Genomic DNA, 18314 nt, shown 5'->3' on the forward strand with positions numbered 1-18314 from the left:
CCAGGTGGGAACAACCTCCAGGGGGGTGGTTTCAATAAAAGGGAAGAAGAAAGAAATCCCAGCAGAGAGCCGCAGAATGCAGAATCGTACTAAATAAAGAGAAGGGAAAATGTGTAGGTATAAATGTGTAGGTATAGTATGTGTAGGTATAAATGTGTAGGTATAGTATGTGTAGGTATAAATGTGTAGGTATAGTATGTGTAGGTACTACCTACTTACCTATAGCCTAGAGGTAGGTGCTTACCTATTATCAATTACCAAATCTACGGCATTGACTTTGACACGTATGTGTAGGTATAAATGTGTAGGTACTACCTACTTACCTATAGCCTAGAGGTAGGTGCTTACCTATTCTCAATTACCAAATCTACGGCATTGACTTTGACACTAGACACTAGATTTGGGCAACCAACACAAGTGCCGCAAGATAAATCGCAACTTAGGTCCGTGAGAAGTGTCTTAAAATACATGATGGTTACCTATTTGGACGGTAAAAAAATAAAAAAATATACATTTTATTAAAATCGGACTAACCGTCAGAGATTTATAGCGGAACAAACAGAGTTCCTCTGTTTGCTGTACCTATCACTTTTTTTTCGTTCAGCAAAAATGTATTCCGGGCACATCCCAAAAGTGTCTCCTCTTCTAAGAATACAGGAAATGTTCTCACGATAGATTGGTACTGAAGAGGTTGCGGAAAGCAAATACAAAACCAATAATAGGTACCGTCGCGGGTGTGCGAAAGTCTGCGGGTTCGAGATGTGGCGGGGTCAAAATATAAAAATTTATTCCGGGCACATCCCAAAAGTGTCTCCTCTTCTAAGAATACAGGAAATGTTCTCACGATAGATTGGTACTGAAGAGATTGCGGAAAGCAAATACAAAACCAATAATAGGTACCGTCGCGGGTGTGCGAAAGTCTGCGGGTTCGAGATGTGGCGGGGTCAAAATATTTTTGACGCCTGCTATAATAATCTAACTATTGTCTGATATTAGGGTCCGTTATGTTAGGGACCTACATGCTATGTGACGCCTGGTAATAACTGGATTTTTTCCTGATGTCTCAGATAAAAATAAAACAATAGGATGAAAGAAAAGGATGATAATTATGTAATTTACCGACTTACACCCCATTGTCAAGGAAAAGGTTTTAACAGGTACCTACCTATCTAGTTTAACTATAGCAATTGGAAATACCATTTCCACAGTTACTATAAGTAGATACCTCCTTACGTAGGATTATTGAGAAAAAAATTGTAATAATCAAAAAGTACCTTGGTACCTTATAGTACCTACAACAAAATCACGCTCTTGATACGAAAAAAAATGCCAAAAAGAAAAAAATATCTACCTTTCTAAAAAAAAAAAAAAAAAAAAAAAAAAAAAAAAATATTTTTTAACAGGTACCTACCTATCTAGTTTAACTATAGCAATTGGAAATACCATTTCCACAGTTACTATGAGTAGATACCTACCTCCTTACGTAGTATTATTGAACAAAATATTGTAATAATCAAAAAGTAACTAGGTACCTACAACAAAATCACGCTCTTGAATACGAAAAAAAAAAAATGCCAAAAAGAAAAAAATACCTTTCTAAAAAAAAAAAAACAGAGATGATTATTCAGAAAATAGAGCAAAAAAAGCTCAGAAGTTTGAACTTGTTTTTTATCCACTTACCTTGGCTTTTATTTTTTTTAACGAACGTTTCGTTATTATATCCCGCTTTTATTGTACTTTTTTTTTCGCGAGTTCTATTTTCGAAATCCGTTCGGCAACTAACGAACACCAGAGAGCGAGAGAGCACGTAGGTAACGAATACAAACCAAGAGTAGAGTGACACTTTTACGGTTCCTTTCTTCCTTCCTTTTTTTTTATCATTTTTCTTTTGCCGTTAAGAGAAAAGTTTCCTCTCAGTACTCAGTTTTATCTTCAAACTCATCCTGTTATTCCTGTTTCTCGTCGCTTCCTTTGGCTCGAGACATAAATATTCAATTATGAAGAGTACTCAGTTTTATCTTCAAACTCATCCTGTTTCTCGTCGCTTCCTTTGGCTCGAGACATAAATATTCAATTATGAAACACCCTGAGACCGACACAGCACAGTAGGAGATGGAGATCGCAGTGTGTTTACACAGCGTAACTTAATTAAAATCCCAGCACCACGATGAAGGTGCTCGACATAGGCATAGGGAGTAATATCAGTGTGTTTACACAGCGTAACTTAATTAAAATCCCAGCACCACGATGAAGGTGCTCGACATAGGCATAGGGAGTAATATAGGAATACCTATCTAACCTAATATTAATAGGCTTCTGATGTTTGGTGTAAACATTTTTGTTTATCTTTTATTTGAGTTCGAGTTCTGAATATACCTATCTAACCTAATATTAATAGGCTTCTGATGTTTGGTATTTTTGTTTATCTTTTATTTGAGTTCGAGTTCTGAATATACCTATACCTACCATTACATAATTACCAGGGACAGATATTTCGATATGATACTTTAAACTCACTTCATTGGTTCAACTAGTTACTTTAAACTCATTTCATTGGTTCAACTAGTTACTTTAAACTCACTTCATTGGTTCAACTAGTTACTTTGAACTCATTTCATTGGTTCAACTAGTTACTTTAAACTCACTTCATTGGTTCAACTAGTTACTTTAAACTCACTTCATTGGTTCAACTAATTCTATGGGACAATGGTTTACCTGTTTGGATCCATAAGCTCCGCCAGACACGATACCATTCTTCACCCAATACCTCCACGCCATACCAGGGAATCCACCATTGCAGCCAAATCCACATAGTCTACAACAAGACACGAGATCATCCGAAGCATGTGGATGAGGGTTTGTTCATTTGGAGCGAAAAGATGCTTACGTAGGGTGGAGTAGGTTGGGCAGGCAGTCAAAATATGCTTGACTGGTTTGCCTCCCACGAATCTCCTAGCATGTGGATGAGGGTTTGTTCATTTGGAGCGAAAATATGCTTACGTAGGGTGGAGTAGGTTGGGCAGGCAGTCAAAATATGCTTGATTGAGAGAAGGTGTCCACATTGACAGGATGGAGGCTCCTCTCTCTTTAACTTGTGTTGGTGGGTTAAGCGGCTGTGTCCTGTTCTTAGTCTGGCTATTGTTGAGTTGGTGGGTTAAGCGGCTGTGTCCTGTTCTTAGTCTGGCTATTGTTGTTTCTATATTTCTTGATTTATTAAATGATGTTTCCCAGGTTGTTGGTAGGGGTTTTATCTCGGAGATTTTGGTTTTATTATTTTCGTAAGAGTTTGAATTTTTTCTAAATAACCACGGGGGTTCTGAAGGTAATAATAATAGCAGAGGTTCTGGTAAAGAAACACTAGGTGCATATTCCATTATACAGGGTGGTGCATAAAAAAGCAAGTTTCAAGTTTGAACTCTACAAAATTTCTCTCTTCCTTTATACCTAACTACTCTCAAAGCAATAAAAATATGTACCTACCTACGTACGAGTGCAAATTTTTGTCGACTCTAGTCTATGCAAATTTCGATCGAATCTTGGAGATTTTGGTTTTATTATTTTCGTAAGAGTTTGAATTTTTTCTAAATAACCACGGGGGTTCTGAAGGTAATAATAATAGCAGAGGTTCTGGTAAAGAAACACTAGGTGCATATTCCATTCTACAGGGTGGTGCATAAATAAGCAAGTTTCAAGTTTGAACTCTACAAAATTTCTCTCTTCCTTTATACCTAACTACTCTCAAAGCAATAAAAATATGTACCTACCTACGTACGAGTGCAAATTTTTGTCGACTCTAGTCTATGCAAATTTCGATCGAATCTTGCCTGACAAGCAAATCCTTTTCTCTCCAAAAGTTTTTCTTTGAACACTACTGTATTTGTCTCCCGTTTCAAGAAACACATTGTATGAATTAAAATTATATACATATAATTATCCTCTGTTACCCCCCCCTGTATTATCCTCTCCCCCTCCATATTCCTACCCCTCCTTCCAACTTACAGTCCCACCCTAGTATCTCCTGTTCATATTCTATTCCTAGCTGATTTATTATTTATTAGTAAGGGCTAAGGAATAAGGTCCTGGATATCGCTAGATTTATAAGGAGAAGGATACCATGTAATGTGTTTATGGGGATCAGAGGGATTTATTCGTACAGGAATAAGATTATGGAGGGTGAACATTATTAAATTTATAGACAAGACCTTTCCTGAGAACGGATTATAGAGAAAGGAGTGAGAGAGAGAGACGAAAGTTCATAATCACCAGTGAAGTGAAGTCATTTGTTCGAATGTTTTGTGTTTTATATGTTGCACATTGCATAATCAAATATAAATACCAGGCGACCATAAGAATGGAACTCAACTAATCATTCACCCAGTGACGTAGGTATGGGTATTTTTTCCGGAGGCCCCTGCGATTTTTCCAATGGGGTCAATTTGTTGACACGGGTGGATGCTCCAAATTACAGACACCGGGTTCGATTCCCGCAGTTATATACTTTTTTTTCCCTTAGAATATCCTATAAAAAAATCTTTTCCCTACTTCGGGCATTGTCAGGCCCGGGAGTGAGAAATGATAATAAAACGAGATAAATGAAAACAAGAGTCTGTGGTGAAAATATTTGAAAGATACATAATACACATTTATTGAATTTTAGTCGTAGGTATTTTTATAATACTTAATATTTTATAAGAAACATAAGGAATACACATATCATGTTCATCTACCTATAAATAAATGTATATGAATAAAATCGAAAATCTATCACTCTAGTTTAATTTTTCTCTCTTCCCTTGAATCATTAGCATTAGCTATGAACTATGAACTCTGTGATACCTAATCTGTTGGGTGTACATATCAGTGCTGTTTACTTACAGTAAATTTATTGAGGGACTTTCTTTGTTCTACACATAACCACACCCTTCACACCCTCTTTCTGTGATCTCCTCTAGTCTTCTGTGTTCAGTGTACCTCGTTTAGTGTTAGTGTTTAGTGTTTCCTGTAGCCCTGATGATGGAGGGAGTGCCTCCGAAACATGTCGGCTTTTAATAAATAAACTGTAATAATTCTATCACTCTAGAGATTTATTAAGCTCTTAATCACAATGTATTATTGCTTTCATTTTAATTTAAAAACGTAAATTTCCATTGTAAGGAATTTAGGTATTAGAATTAGAAAAGGATACATATGAAACATTTGGTGTTTTGACTAATGTGGAAGAATAATTAAATACTAAATAGATAATTTGCTGCCCTAGTACTCTCATCAAAAGAAAGAAAAAAAAAAACTTGCCTAAGTAGGCAGGCCCTAATGCAGTCCCCCTTAATTGAAGAAGAAAAAAGAGAGAAAAAAAAAAAAACAACATCAGACCTTAGCCACGAGATGGCATTATGTGGTACCAGGTTCGATTTCCGTACATATTATTGTTTCCGTGGTGAAGCACAGGGTAAAAAACTAGTCAGTAGTGACTCATATCATTATTATTTATATTATCTTGATTACTCCAGTAGTTAGTCACTGATATAAATAGTTAATCTAACTTGGGTACTCCAGCTGTGATGGAGCTCTCAATACCACACTCATCCTTACCACGTAGGATTTTGAACAGACCATTATCACCCCAGTCTGTATTCCAAGAGTTTGCAATGAGCCAATACTTCTCCTTGGATTTTTCATCTTCTCCCCAGCCCAGAATTCGAATAGCATGTCCACCCAGTGCCTTGCCTGCGACGTGCTTGTATACACCTGAACAACAAACAATTAAACCAAAACACGGTTAGCACAGTGGTAACGCGCTTGCTTGCCATGTGAAAGGTCCCGGGTTCGAATCCCACCATCGCATCGACAAAAATTTGCACTCCTATTTCGATTGAAATTATTTTTTGATGTTCTCGAGTTGACCCAGCAGCCCAGGACCTAACTGAGAAGTATTGTCTCTTATCGTCCATTTGATGAGGGACATAGCAGTTGTTTTAACAAAAATCTTGAAAAAAGGTCATGTGTTTGAAGCTCATAATTATATGTAAAGCGCTACCTACCGGATTTGTAGAGAATGAGATCATCAAACACGGTGAAGGCGCCCTCGGCACCTAACTGAGAAGTATTGTCTCTTATCGTCCATTTGATGAGGGACATGGCAGTTGTTTCATTGCCAGGTACAAAAAATCTTGAAAAAAGTCATGTGTTTGAAGCTCATAATTATATGTAAAGCGCTACCTACCGGATTTGTAGAGAATGAGATCATCAAACACGGTGAAGGCGCCCTCTACCGGACCATGCTCGTATATCTCCTTCATAATACTCTTCTCATTGGAGGAAACTGAATAGGATTTAGCACCTGGATAAACACAAGAATCAATTCATTTACCAAGCATTAGCATACAATTAAAACAATGTCACGTAGATTTGTAAAACCTTAGCCCCGACACCTAAGCCTCAATGTGGACTTTTGTGAAGAAAAACGTACATCTGCTTGTACTACTAACCTCTCCCACAAATTTAATAGCTAACTAGTGGCAATATTGCGTTGAATACACCACTTCCTAATGGATCACTGAAGTTAAGCAACGTTGCGTGTGATTAGTAACCGAATGGGTGACCATCGGGGCAATCCTGTGCTGCTGTGTTTTCCCGGCCCCACTCAGGTTGGGTGAGGATCATGGGAGTAGGCATGTAGCTTCTGGGTGATTCGAATAGCATGTCCACCCAGTGCTTTGCCTGCGACGTGCTTATATACACCTGAACAACAAACAATTAAACCAAAACACGGTTAGCACAGTGGTAACGCGCTTGCTTGCCATGTGAAAGGTCCCGGGTTCGAATCCCACCATCGCATCGACAAAAATTTGCACTCCTACATATTTCGATTGAAATTATTTTCTGATGTTCTCGAGTTGACCCAGCAGCCCAGGACCTAACTGAGAAGTATTGTCTCTTATCGTCCATTTGATGAGGGACATAGCAGTTGTACTGAGAAGTATTGTCTCTTATCGTCCATTTGATGAGGGACATAGCAGTTGTTTTATTTTAACAAAAATCTTGAAAAAAAGTCATGTGTTTGAAGCTCATAATTATAGGTAAAGCGCTACCTACCGGATTTGTAGAGAATGAGATCATCAAACACAGTGAAGGCGCCCTCTACCGGACCATGCTCGTATATCTCCTTTTTTTTAGAATACCTATAAACCTGTCAAGTAATATTACTAAGTACCTCCTTTACTTTACCATAAATCTTTTCAGACTGATGCTGACACTGGTTGCTACTTGATTTTAATAGCTACTCAAGTGTTATCAAGGCTGAGTACATCCACACTCCAAGTTTAGCTGAACATGTTCAGACATAGGTAACTGGAAGTCAAACCAGGGACCTATGAAATGCAAGCCTAGTGTGAAACCTACTCAGCCACAAATATTGTCTAAGTACCTATTTTAATTTTTCTCTCTTCCCTTGAATCATTAAGATTCATTAGCATTAGCTATGAACTATGAACTCTGTGATACCTAATCTGTTGGGTGTACATATCAATGCTGTTTACTTACAGTAAATTTATTGAGGGACTTTCTTTGTTCTACACATAACCACACCCTTCATACCTATTACCTATACTAGTAGCATCTAACAGATGTGGGTGTAGAGTTCAAGTATAACTTGTACCTAGTCTTGTCTATAGCAAAGTTCAATGCCTATACTAGTAGCATCTAACAGATGTGGGTGTAGAGTTCAAGTATAACTTGTACCTAGTCTTGTCTATAGCAAAGTTCAATGGTTATTAATTCAACACTCTGATTAACAACAGGCACCATCATCAAATTTAGAGTTTGAACCTCAAAGAGTAAGGGAATAGACATATAATGGTGTTCAATGGTTTTGCAACATTTTTTAAGAATATTCTTCCAAGATATTATGTCAAATCTTTTGTTGAGAGCAAACTGTAAAATTCTCAAATGAATATAACAACAGGCACCATCATCAAATTTAGAGTTTGAACCTTAAAGAGTAAGGGAATAATAATGGAATAGACATATAATGGTGTGGTTTTGCAACATTTTTTAAGAATATTCTTCCAAGATATTATGTCAAATCTTTTGTTGAGAGCAAACTGTAAAATTCTCAAATGAATATGGATTGGTATTTGCCCGTACGGACTCCTTCTCTAAGTTTGTAGAAGATTTGATAGTGAGCTTGTAGTTATGTACTGAGTTATGATAGAATAGGATTCTAGGACTTGCTTATTATTTATACGTCAGACTCCTTGTCTAAGTTTGTAGAAGATTTGATAGTGAGCTTGTAGTTATGTACTGAGTTATGATAGAATAGGATTCTAGGACTTGCTTATTATTTATACAGTTTAGCATTGAAGTGGTAGCCTACACAAGCTTTTGGGGTAGGTTAACACTTCCATAATAAACTGTACAAACAATAAATTAGCCCTAGAATCCTAGCCTATTAGGTATAGCCCAATACATAAGCACAAACTGAATATTTAAGGGACCTCTTTTCTATCTCACTCCTTGAACTTTTCCTCTAGTATACACCACCCCTTATCTCACCTAGTAAATTGGTATGCTAGTGGACTAGCATCCCAGTTCTTGTGTGTTCAATACCTCCTCACTCATACTGGAACTCTTTGATACTAGGATTCTGTGTGGATGCTTAATCTGCATATCATTCATTAATCCAAATCCCTTTCTGATAGTAAATTAACCCTCAACAGTTATGCCAACCACTCACACCAAGACTGCCACAAACTGAATATTCAAGGGACCTCTTTTCTATCTCACTCCTTGAACTTTTCCTCTAGTATACACCACCCCTTATCTCACCTAGTAAATTGGTTTGCTAGTGGACTAGCATCCCAGTTCTTGTGTGTTCAATACCTCCTCACTCTTACTGGAACTCTTTGATACTAGGATTCTGTGTGGATGTTTAATCTGCATATCATTCATTAATCCAAATCCCTTTCTGATAGTAAATTAACCCTCAACAGTTATGCCAACCACTCACACCAAGACTGTCTCAGACACCACAGTCTCACAGAAATGGATCTGTCAGATGGTCTGGGTGTGAGTGGAGGCTCTGGCAATACTTCTCTAAACTAATCTGCAGCACGAGATAAGCGGATAGAAGCCTACTAGCTACAAAACATCTGATCCTGAGGCTGTGTTTATGAACAGGGCTGAGATGAGCTCGGACGAGGTGAGATAGGATATTGTTTCTACAGTTTTGCATTGGAGTGGTAAGCAACGGTAGTCATTGAATGGCCAAGCAAGTCTCTCTTCTAACCTGGTTAGTAGACAAAGTTATGTTTATTAATTATTATAAGTATGTGTATACTCACCTGTGTAGACTATCCTGTGTCCTGTCCAATTGATAAAAAAAAATTAAATTACGTTTACCTAGCATTAGCATACAATTAAGTCCGTCACGTAGATTTGTAAAAGCTTTACCCATCATTTAGGGGTGTTTGCCCCCACACCCAAGCCTTAAACTGAGCTTTTTGTGTACGAAGAAAAACGTCCCGTCCGCCCGGTCGTATGTATGTACTACTAACCTCTCCCACAAATTTAATAGCTAACTAGTGGCGACATTGCGTCAAATACATCACTTCCTAATGGATCACTGAAGTTAAGCAACGTTGCGTGTGATTAGTAACCGAATGGGTGACCATCGGGGCAATCCTGTGCTGCTGTGTTTTCCCGGCCCCACTCAGGTTGGGTGAGGATCATGGGAGTAGGCATGTAGCTTCTGGGTAAAACCTGCCCGTCACTAACTAAACACAAAAACCTCAGTACTTATACAGTGGTGTTGTCCCTTGGAAAAAGAAAACAAAGCATGACTTATGTGTCATGTACATCCGATACTCACCAAAGTTCAGATCCTTCTTGTAGGGCACATCGTAATTCTCCTGACATTCTCTCACACATTTAGGTGTATGTCCCTTACTAGCATCACAGGACGGACGTGTACCATTGACATGATGTTCACATGGAGCTATCTCGTATGGACGACAACCCTGTAGAAAACACACAATAAAGTAGTTCAGTTAACACTTGGAAAATGAGCCACGGAAGCCAAGATAATAAATTACATTTTATTTGTAACAATGTACAGTAGGTCAGGTTAACTATTGTACTTAAAAATAAAATGCCAAACGATAAATTAATTACCTTGACCTATTTGTCCTACTATCCGAGAAATACGAGACCAAGGCTCATGTGGATCTTGCTGGGTGAGATTTTAACATATATTTTATCTTATTACCAACTGATTAGTGACTATGAGTCCAACCTCAGTGTGGTGTAGTGATTAGAGAGGCAAAATTCGGATCTGGAGGTTGATGGTTTGTTGTTACATTATTAATTAACATTCAAGCTTAAAAACTGATATAGGTACATACCTTCTCGTAAAATTCCTTACGAATATTTCATTTAAATTTTATGATCCAGACTAGTTAGAGTTGAAGGTAGTGCACCTGCCTTGTAAGCGCTAGGTCGCGGGTTTGATTCCCACCCGGAGCGAACTTTATCCAATACAAATAAGAATCTCGGAACGACTGACTTTCTCCAATTCTGTCTATTCATTATTATATTTGTGTTGACAGGCATTCGGTGCTGTGGAGGCCATGTCAGATCGTGTCTGTATAGCGTCGGGAGGCAAGAAACACGTTCGTCTGTCATCGGATGATCTCGTGTCTTGTTGTAGACTATGTGGATTTGGCTGCAATGGTGGATTCCCTGGTATGGCGTGGAGGTATTGGGTGAAGAATGGTATCGTGAGCTTGTTTTTTATCCACTTACCTTGGCTTTTATTTTTTTTTTTAACGAACGTTTCGTTATTATATCCCGCTTTTGTTATAGGTACTTTTTTTTCGCGAGTTCTATTTTCGAAATCCGTTCGGCAACTAACGAACACCAGAGAGCACGTAGGTAACGAATACAAACCAAGAGTAGAGTGACACTTTTACGGTTCCTTTCTTCCTTCCTTTTTTTTATCATTTTTCTTTCGCCGTTAAGACCTTATTTGTATTGGATAAAGTTCGCTCCGGGTGGGAATTAAACCCGCGACCTAGCGCTTACAAGGCAGGTGCACTACCTTCAACTCTAACTAGTCTGGATCATAAAATTTAAATGAAATATTCGTAAGGAATTTTACGAGTAGGTATGTATATCAGTTTTTAAGCTTGAATGTTAATTAATAATGTAACAACAAACCATCAACCTCCAGATCCGAATTTTGCCTCTCTAATCACTACGTTTTTAAGCTTGAATGTTAATTAATAATGTAACAACAAACCATCAACCTCCAGATCCGAATTTTGCCTCTCTAATCACTACACCACACGCCGTTAAGAGAAAAGTTTCCTCTCAGTACTCAGTTTTATCTTCAAACTCATCCTGTTATTCCTGTTTTTCGTCGCTTCCTTTGGCTCGAGACATAAATATTCAATTATGAAACACCCTGAGACCGACACAGCACAGTAGGAGATCGAGATCGCAGTGTTAAAATCTCACCCAGCAAGATCCACATGAGCCTTGGTCTCGTATTTCTCGGATAGTAGGACAGTTGGGCCACTTGGTACGGGAATCAAAGTTAGCAGGCAAATCCTCATCCACCTCTGAGTATCCAATCAACTCGGGGAGACGGTTAGCAGGGAGGTTGTAATCCGGGTGAACTCCCATCCAGGACTTCAAGTGAGCGCGAGGTATGTTGGATAAGCTGTTCTTCTCTGCCTGAAAACCACAAGGTTTCAATGTGGAATGAAGAGAGACATTTACTCGTATATATCAACATACCTCAAATATTTATAAGAATTTCCACTTGAAGTAATTTTGCATTTCAGACCATTTATTACAAAAGTGTTCTATCTCAACTGCCTGCTATACAATTTCTTAAGGTGCAATGCACACTAGTGAAACGTATTTGATATGTCAATGAAACTTGGTTTCACCAGTGTGCATTTCTCTGTGTTAACCTTATGTACGGGTTTCGTGAAACGCGTGCATTGCGCCTAACTCATGAAAAACACCAGAGAATTTGTAAAATGTCAAAGCATGGGACAATGGTTTACCTGTTTGGATCCATAAGCTCCGCCAGACACGATACCACTCTTCACCCAATACCTCCACGCCATACCAGGGAATCCACCATTGCAGCCAAATCCACATAGTCTACAACAAGACACGAGATCATCCGAAATTACAAACGAGATACCTTCCTACTTATATTACAACTTACTCTGTATCAAATCACAAGGAACAGAAACGTAATAACTATGCTGAAAGGAACATAGACCTAACTGTGAGTGCCTATTAGATAAGTACGAAAACTTGAGAGCTTGCCTACTTATAATGAGGAGAATTTTCAAGTTGGTTGTTGTTCTGTTGATAAGGCTTTGCTTATCAGTGGGTTATGTAGAAATTAGTCAAGGGTCAAATGTGATGGAAAAAAAGTTCTCTTTTGAATTTGATAACTGCACAACATAGCTCAATTTACTGAACAAGCTTTCAGCTAAATAATTTTGCATTTTGTCTGTTTCCTTGTTTGTTCCACTATAACTAGTGGTTCTGTGAACTGTAGTCCTCACTCAGATTCTTTAGCCTAAGCTGAGACTTTGCCTAAATCAGTGACCCTACATAATACACATGTGTATCAAAACAGAAATAAAAGTCAAAGTATCTACATGTCTTATGTAGGTACCTATATCCTACATCTATAGAAAAGGGGTGACACAGTTTGTTTGTTTTTTTGTTTTGTTTTTTTGTTTTTTTTTTTTTAGAATACCTATAAACCTGTCAAGTAATATTACTAAGTACCTCCTTTACTTTACCATAAATCTTTTCAGACTGATGCTGACACTGGTTGCTACTTGATTTTAATAGCTACTCAAGTGTTATCAAGGCTGAGTACATCCACACTCCAAGTTTAGCTGAACATGTTCAGACATAGGTAACTGGAAGTCAAACCAGGGACCTATGAAATGCAAGCCTAGTGTGAAACCTACTCAGCCACAAATATTGTCTAAGTACCTATTTTAATTTTTCTCTCTTCCCTTGAATCATTAGCATTAGCTATGAACTATGAACTCTGTGATACCTAATCTGTTGGGTGTACATATCAGTGCTGTTTACTTACAGTAAATTTATTGAGGGACTTTCTTTGTTCTACACATAACCACACCCTTCATACCTATTACCTATACTAGTAGCATCTAACAGATGTGGGTGTAGAGTTCAAGTATAACTTGTACCTAGTCTTGTCTATAGCAAAGTTCAATGGTTATTAATTCAACACTCTGAATAACTACATATTGAACAAAAAAGGAATCACCACTTACCTATTATACCTTACAAATTACAAACTAGATACCTTCCTACTTATATTACAACTTACTCTGTATCAAATCACAAGGAACAGAAACGTAATAACTATGCTGAAAGAAACATAAACCTAACTGTGCCTATTAGATAAGTACGAAAACTTGAGAGCTTGCCTACTTATAATGAGGAGAATTTTCAAGTTGGTTGTTGTTCTGTTGATAAGGCTTCGCTTATCAGTGGGTTATGTAGAAATTAGTCAAGGGTCAAATGTGATGGAAAAAAAGTTCTCCTTTGAATTTGATAACTGCAGAACATAGCTCAATTTACTGAACAAGCTTTCAGCTAAATAATTTTGCATTTTGTCTGTTTCCTTGTTTGTTCCACTCTAACTAGTGGTTCTGTGAACTGTAGTCCTCACTCAGATTCTTTAGCCTAAGCTGAGACTTTGCCTAAATCAGTGACCCTACGTAATACTTACCATAAATCTTTTCAGACTGATAGGTAATGCTGACACTGGTTCCTACTTGATTTTAATAGCTACTCAAGTGTTATCAAGGCTGAGTCCATCCACACTCCAAGTTTAGCTGAACATGTTCAGACATAACTGGAATTTGAACCAGGGACCTATGAAATGCAAGCCTAGTGTGAAACCTACTCAGCCACAAATATTGTCTAAGTATTTAATTTTTATCGTCCATTCGCATTCTTGAAACACAAATTTGGAGCTTCGTATTTTTGTAGTTATGTTTATTAATTATAAGTATGTGTATACTCACCTGTGTAGACTATCCTGTGTCCTGTCCAATTGATAAAAAAAAAATAAATTATAAAAAAATAATACCTACGTGATTTTTTTGACTGATATAAGTGATAAGTGCGACAAGTGCGTGAACAAGATCATTGATCATCACGGTTTCTACCATTCACCATTCATGATTTTACAAAAAATCACGTATTCTACACCCTGTTGCCGGCCGAGTGAAATAGGCCGGGCCAAGTTATACCATTGCCGTTGTTGATGTTGATGTTAAAATGAAAATTTTAATTAATAAAATAATTTTAACATTTTTATTTTTAACATTTACGTAAACGTAATGTAATTATAATTAAATAATATTTAATTTAATAGGTTTAGGTATTTAGGTATCTATTCTATTTATTAAGTAACTGAAAGGTTGCAAATCGTACCATTGCCGTAATTGCCGTTGTTGATGTTAAAATGAAAATTTTAATTAGGTAATAAAATAATTTTAACATTTTTATTTTTAACTTTTACGTAAACGTAATGTAATTATAATTAAATAATTTAATAATATTTAATTTAATAGGTTTAGGTATTTAGGTATCTATTCTATTTATTAAGTAACTGAAAGGTTGCAAATCCCAATCATTTCATACTTGATACAGGACAGGTTCAAGGATCAGGAAACAAGAGGGTAAGATTACATTCATTATCACTATTATCAGACTCCTCTTATCTTTGGGAAGATATTAGCTCTAAGTCAATTTCTACTCGGAGATACTCTACTGAGCAGAAAGGTTTATTCTCAAATGACTGTGCTTTACTGCTTTGTTCTATCCTTTCTCTATTTTAGGAAGTTAAAACCTTGACATTACAGTTCCCTCTATCAACATTCTGATTTCAGGAAGTGACACAAAGATATTAACGACATTATGGCATTAAGAAGAAGTTCAATACGCTTAAAGTCAATAAGCACAGGCCATACTGAGCTGAATTTGTTAATAGATGGTTTCAAACAAGTTAGAGACACTGCCAAAATGTTTTGCAAAGCTCAAGAAGAAACCATCAAAGATTTATACCAACTCTCTCAAAAAGAACAGAATGAAATATTAGCACAGACTTGTAAATATTTAGAAGACCTTTCAATCCAATGGATTAATGTCCAACAAGAATTTGTTGATAATTTGAAGAAAGTTAAATGTCAATTCACATGTATAAGAAAAGAAGAACTTGAAGTAGATAAACTGACTCCTCTTATCTTTGGGAAGTTATTAGCTCTGTCAATTTCTACTCGGAGATACTCTACTGAGCAGAAAGGTTTATTCTCAAATGACTGTGCTTTACTGCTTTCTTCTATCCTTTCTCTATTTTAGGAAGTTAAGACCTTGACATTACAGTTCCCTCTATCAACATTCTGATTTCAGGAAGTGACACAAAGATATTAATGACATTATGGCATTAAGAAGAAGTTCAATACGCTTAAAGTCAATAAGCACAGGCCATACTGAGCTGAATTTGTTAATAGATGGTTTCAAACAAGTTAGAGACACTGCCAAAATGTTTTGCAAAGCTCAAGAAGAAACCATCAAAGATTTATACCAACTCTCTCAAAAAGAACACAATGAAATATTAGCACAGACTTGTAAATATTTAGAAGACCTTTCAATCCAATGGATTGATGTCCAACAAGAATTTGTTGATAATTTGAAGAAAGTTAAATGTCAATTCACATGTATAAGAAAAGAAGAACTTGAAGTAGATAAACTTACCAACAAGCTTCATTCATTGAAAAAGGAGGAAATCAAGATGAACAAAATTATTGCCAAACCCAAAGTTACCATCACTGAGAAGAAGCAATGCCAAGTTCATCTTGCTGAAACTAAAGAGCTTATCACCAGTTGTAAGTATCTGGCATAGTAGTCTACTCTTTTCTTTAGTATGTATTGGAAAGATAACATAGTCAGAAATCTACTTGTATTAATTACCTAAGTCAGTAAGTACTTGAGTACCTATTAAATGCTATACCTACTTTGTTCAACTATTAAGTGTACCACTTTTAAAGTTATAATGGGAAATTTGCTTATCAAATACTAATATTTTATCCACATTTCTTTGATTGACAGTGAATATTGACTTGAAAGAAAAAACCAAACAGTGTCAACTTACCAAATCAAAACGTATCCGAGATGGACTAAAACAATATGCTGAGAGTTTTCTTCACCTATCCAACAAATGCAACATCATCTTCCAGTCATTCTACAAAGCTGCCCATCATCTGCCAGACCCAACCGTGTATTCATCTTCTGATCAGACATCACGCAATTTGGACCTAACAAGAGTTTCTGTTCTTGAGACCAAAGATAAAATAGCAGCCTATAACCGGTTACCATTTCCAAGTGATGCTCTATTGAATGTGTCTGGTTATGAATCTCCACCACCATACTCTCCTAACTCTTCCTTCACATCACCTCCTGTAAACTCTTCCTTCACATCACCTCCTGTAAACTCTTCCTTTGTATCACCTCCTCCTCCTCCTCCTCCTCCAAACCAAGGCATTGGATTTCACCAGTATGATCAAGTAGCACCCGACATGATAAGGAATCTCAATATTAATGTAGCTGTGTATCACCTCCTCCTCCAAACCAAGGCATTGGATTTCACCAGTATGATCAAGTAGCACCCGACATGATAAGGAATCTCAATATTAATGTAGCTGTGCCTCCATCAGGAGCATGCTATCAGAATATACCCCCTACTCTATATGAAGAGCAAGGAGCAGTGGGGGGGCATTTCTGAACTTGGCATGTCACTACTAACACCACAGTGCAAATCCTAAAGTAGTGACATCAAATCCAAATCAACCAAACCACATAACATGAACTCAAATAATATGTTTGTAAGATTGTTAACTTGGTAAAAATGTATTGGACATATGGAATGACAGACTTTTAGTGATTGACTGTGACTTACAAAAACGAAATTACTCAGAGAGCAAAGTGCCAAAAATAGAAAAAGATTTGATGAAATACATACTACATACTGCACAAAAAAAATCTCATTTAATATTAAACAAGATAACCAGTCTAATGTGTGAATATTTATTACCTATAGTGGATATCATACAATACTAGGTGCAGAGAGCAAAGTGCCAAAAATAGAAAAAGATTTGATGAAATACATACTACATACTGCACAAAAAAATCTCATTTAATATTAAACAAGATAACCAGTCTAATGTGTGAATATTTATTACCTTTATTACCTATAGTGGATATCATACAATACTAGGTAGTAGATGAATTGACTCATTGCTCAAGTTCTCAACATTTGTTTAAATTAAACGAAATGTTCGAGAGCAACACTTGGCAAACCAAACCAGATTTGACAAGACCTAAATTATATGAATTTACTAAACTCGAAATTTTATTCTTCCCATTTTATGCTCTCTATATTACGTAGCACATAGATTTTTTTTATCACATATACCTATCCTCCCCCCCCCGCTAAATATGAGTAGCTTTGTATCGTCCTTGTTAATGATTTATTTTGCATATCTACACACAATCTCAATTTATTTTTAGCTTTCTTCAGTATGCTAATATATACCTAATTTTAGTTTGGGTTCATTTTAACTCGGAATTTTATGTTTCATTAACAATTGTAATAATTTGATTTTTATTATTCCCTTTGGCTTCCTGATTTTTCAACCAATTTTGTTTCACTTGGGATACCTTGGGGGTATGTTTGTTTTCTTGAGTTAAGTATAATTAACATAAATCTTAACATGTTAATTTTTAAGTGTTATGAATTTTCATATGATTATTGTAAATCTTTTCTTACCTATATTTTAACTCCAATTCGATCTTTCTATTATCTCGTCGTATAGTCAGATCTTTCTATTATCTCGTATAGAACTATGTATTTCATTATTTATAAACGCTTCAGATATTTATGGAATAACTATCTATTATTTCATAAAAATATTATTTTCTCACGCCACACCTAATGCAGGTATTTTAGATATTCATTCTCTCGTTGTTCTGTTATTACTTTTAAGTTTTTGTTTAATCCATACACTTTTTGATGGTAAATAAATGTATTCTTCAGTTGCAAATTAAAACTTTACTTTCATAAAAAGTGAAATAAAACGGATTTTTTATTACAAAGAGAATTTCAGACTTTCTTAAAATTATTTTCATATTTTACAAAATTCATTAGACATCAATCCTGGAGTTGTATGCGTGAGAAGACAAGG

The 18314-nt window shown here is 36.4% G+C and overlaps 2 protein-coding genes and 1 long non-coding RNA gene across 5 annotated transcripts; 1 reads left to right on the forward strand and 2 right to left on the reverse strand.

Moving 5' to 3' along the window:
• Window positions 1-5160: 5160 nt before the first annotated feature.
• Window positions 5161-12228, reverse strand: LOC103512056 (cathepsin B). The gene is made up of 4 exons (XM_017445243.2): window positions 12069-12228; window positions 9866-10013; window positions 6221-6337; window positions 5161-5745 (listed from the first exon to the last, which is right to left on the reverse strand). Exons 1-4 carry the CDS (start codon window positions 12129-12131, stop codon window positions 5531-5533), a joined length of 543 nt encoding a protein of 180 aa, XP_017300732.1. The 5' UTR covers window positions 12132-12228; the 3' UTR covers window positions 5161-5530.
• On the reverse strand, window positions 6699-7180 carry LOC113468600. Its single transcript, XR_003392291.1, has 2 exons — window positions 7093-7180; window positions 6699-6738 (listed from the first exon to the last, which is right to left on the reverse strand). It is a non-coding gene; the product is annotated as an uncharacterized LOC113468600 (long non-coding RNA).
• A 2340-nt stretch (window positions 12229-14568) lies between the features above and the next one.
• LOC103512057 lies at window positions 14569-17495 on the forward strand. Of its 3 annotated transcripts, none has more exons than XM_026825649.1 (6): window positions 14569-14753; window positions 14964-15298; window positions 15819-15959; window positions 16183-16546; window positions 16681-17190; window positions 17348-17495. In XM_026825649.1, the coding sequence occupies exons 2-5, from the start codon at window positions 14992-14994 to the stop codon at window positions 16853-16855; spliced, it is 987 nt and encodes a 328-aa protein (XP_026681450.1). In that variant the 5' UTR covers window positions 14569-14753; window positions 14964-14991; the 3' UTR covers window positions 16856-17190; window positions 17348-17495. The 3 variants fall into 3 exon arrangements, with proteins under 3 accessions (XP_026681450.1, XP_017300729.1, XP_008475033.2); XM_017445240.2 differs by having other exon boundaries at window positions 14964-15243; window positions 15764-15959; XM_008476811.3 differs by lacking the exon at window positions 14964-15298 and having other exon boundaries at window positions 14570-14753; window positions 15484-15959.
• Window positions 17496-18314: the final 819 nt, after the last annotated feature.

Source organism: Diaphorina citri, unplaced genomic scaffold (assembly GCF_000475195.1).
Source record: "Diaphorina citri unplaced genomic scaffold, Diaci psyllid genome assembly version 1.1 scaffold786, whole genome shotgun sequence".
NCBI classification, from domain to species: Eukaryota; Metazoa; Arthropoda; class Insecta; order Hemiptera; family Psyllidae; genus Diaphorina; species Diaphorina citri.

Bases quoted from the DNA above. Each gene is read 5' to 3' on its own strand.
- LOC103512056 (XM_017445243.2), bottom strand. From the start codon at position 12,131: ATGGCGTGGAGGTATTGGGTGAAGAGTGGTATCGTGTCTGGCGGAGCT. The intron at 10,014-12,068 runs GTAAACCATTGT...TGTTTTCTACAG, and splicing joins GAGCTTATGGATCCAAACAG to GGTTGTCGTCCATACGAGAT. The intron at 6,338-9,865 runs GTGAGTATCGGA...GTGTTTATCCAG, and splicing joins CAAGAAGGATCTGAACTTTG to GTGCTAAATCCTATTCAGTT.
- LOC103512057 (XM_026825649.1), top strand. From the start codon at position 14,992: ATGGCATTAAGAAGAAGTTCAATACGCTTAAAGTCAATAAGCACAGGC. The intron at 15,299-15,818 runs ATAAACTGACTC...AACTTGAAGTAG, and splicing joins AAAAGAAGAACTTGAAGTAG to ATAAACTTACCAACAAGCTT. The intron at 15,960-16,182 runs GTAAGTATCTGG...TTTGATTGACAG, and splicing joins TAAAGAGCTTATCACCAGTT to TGAATATTGACTTGAAAGAA.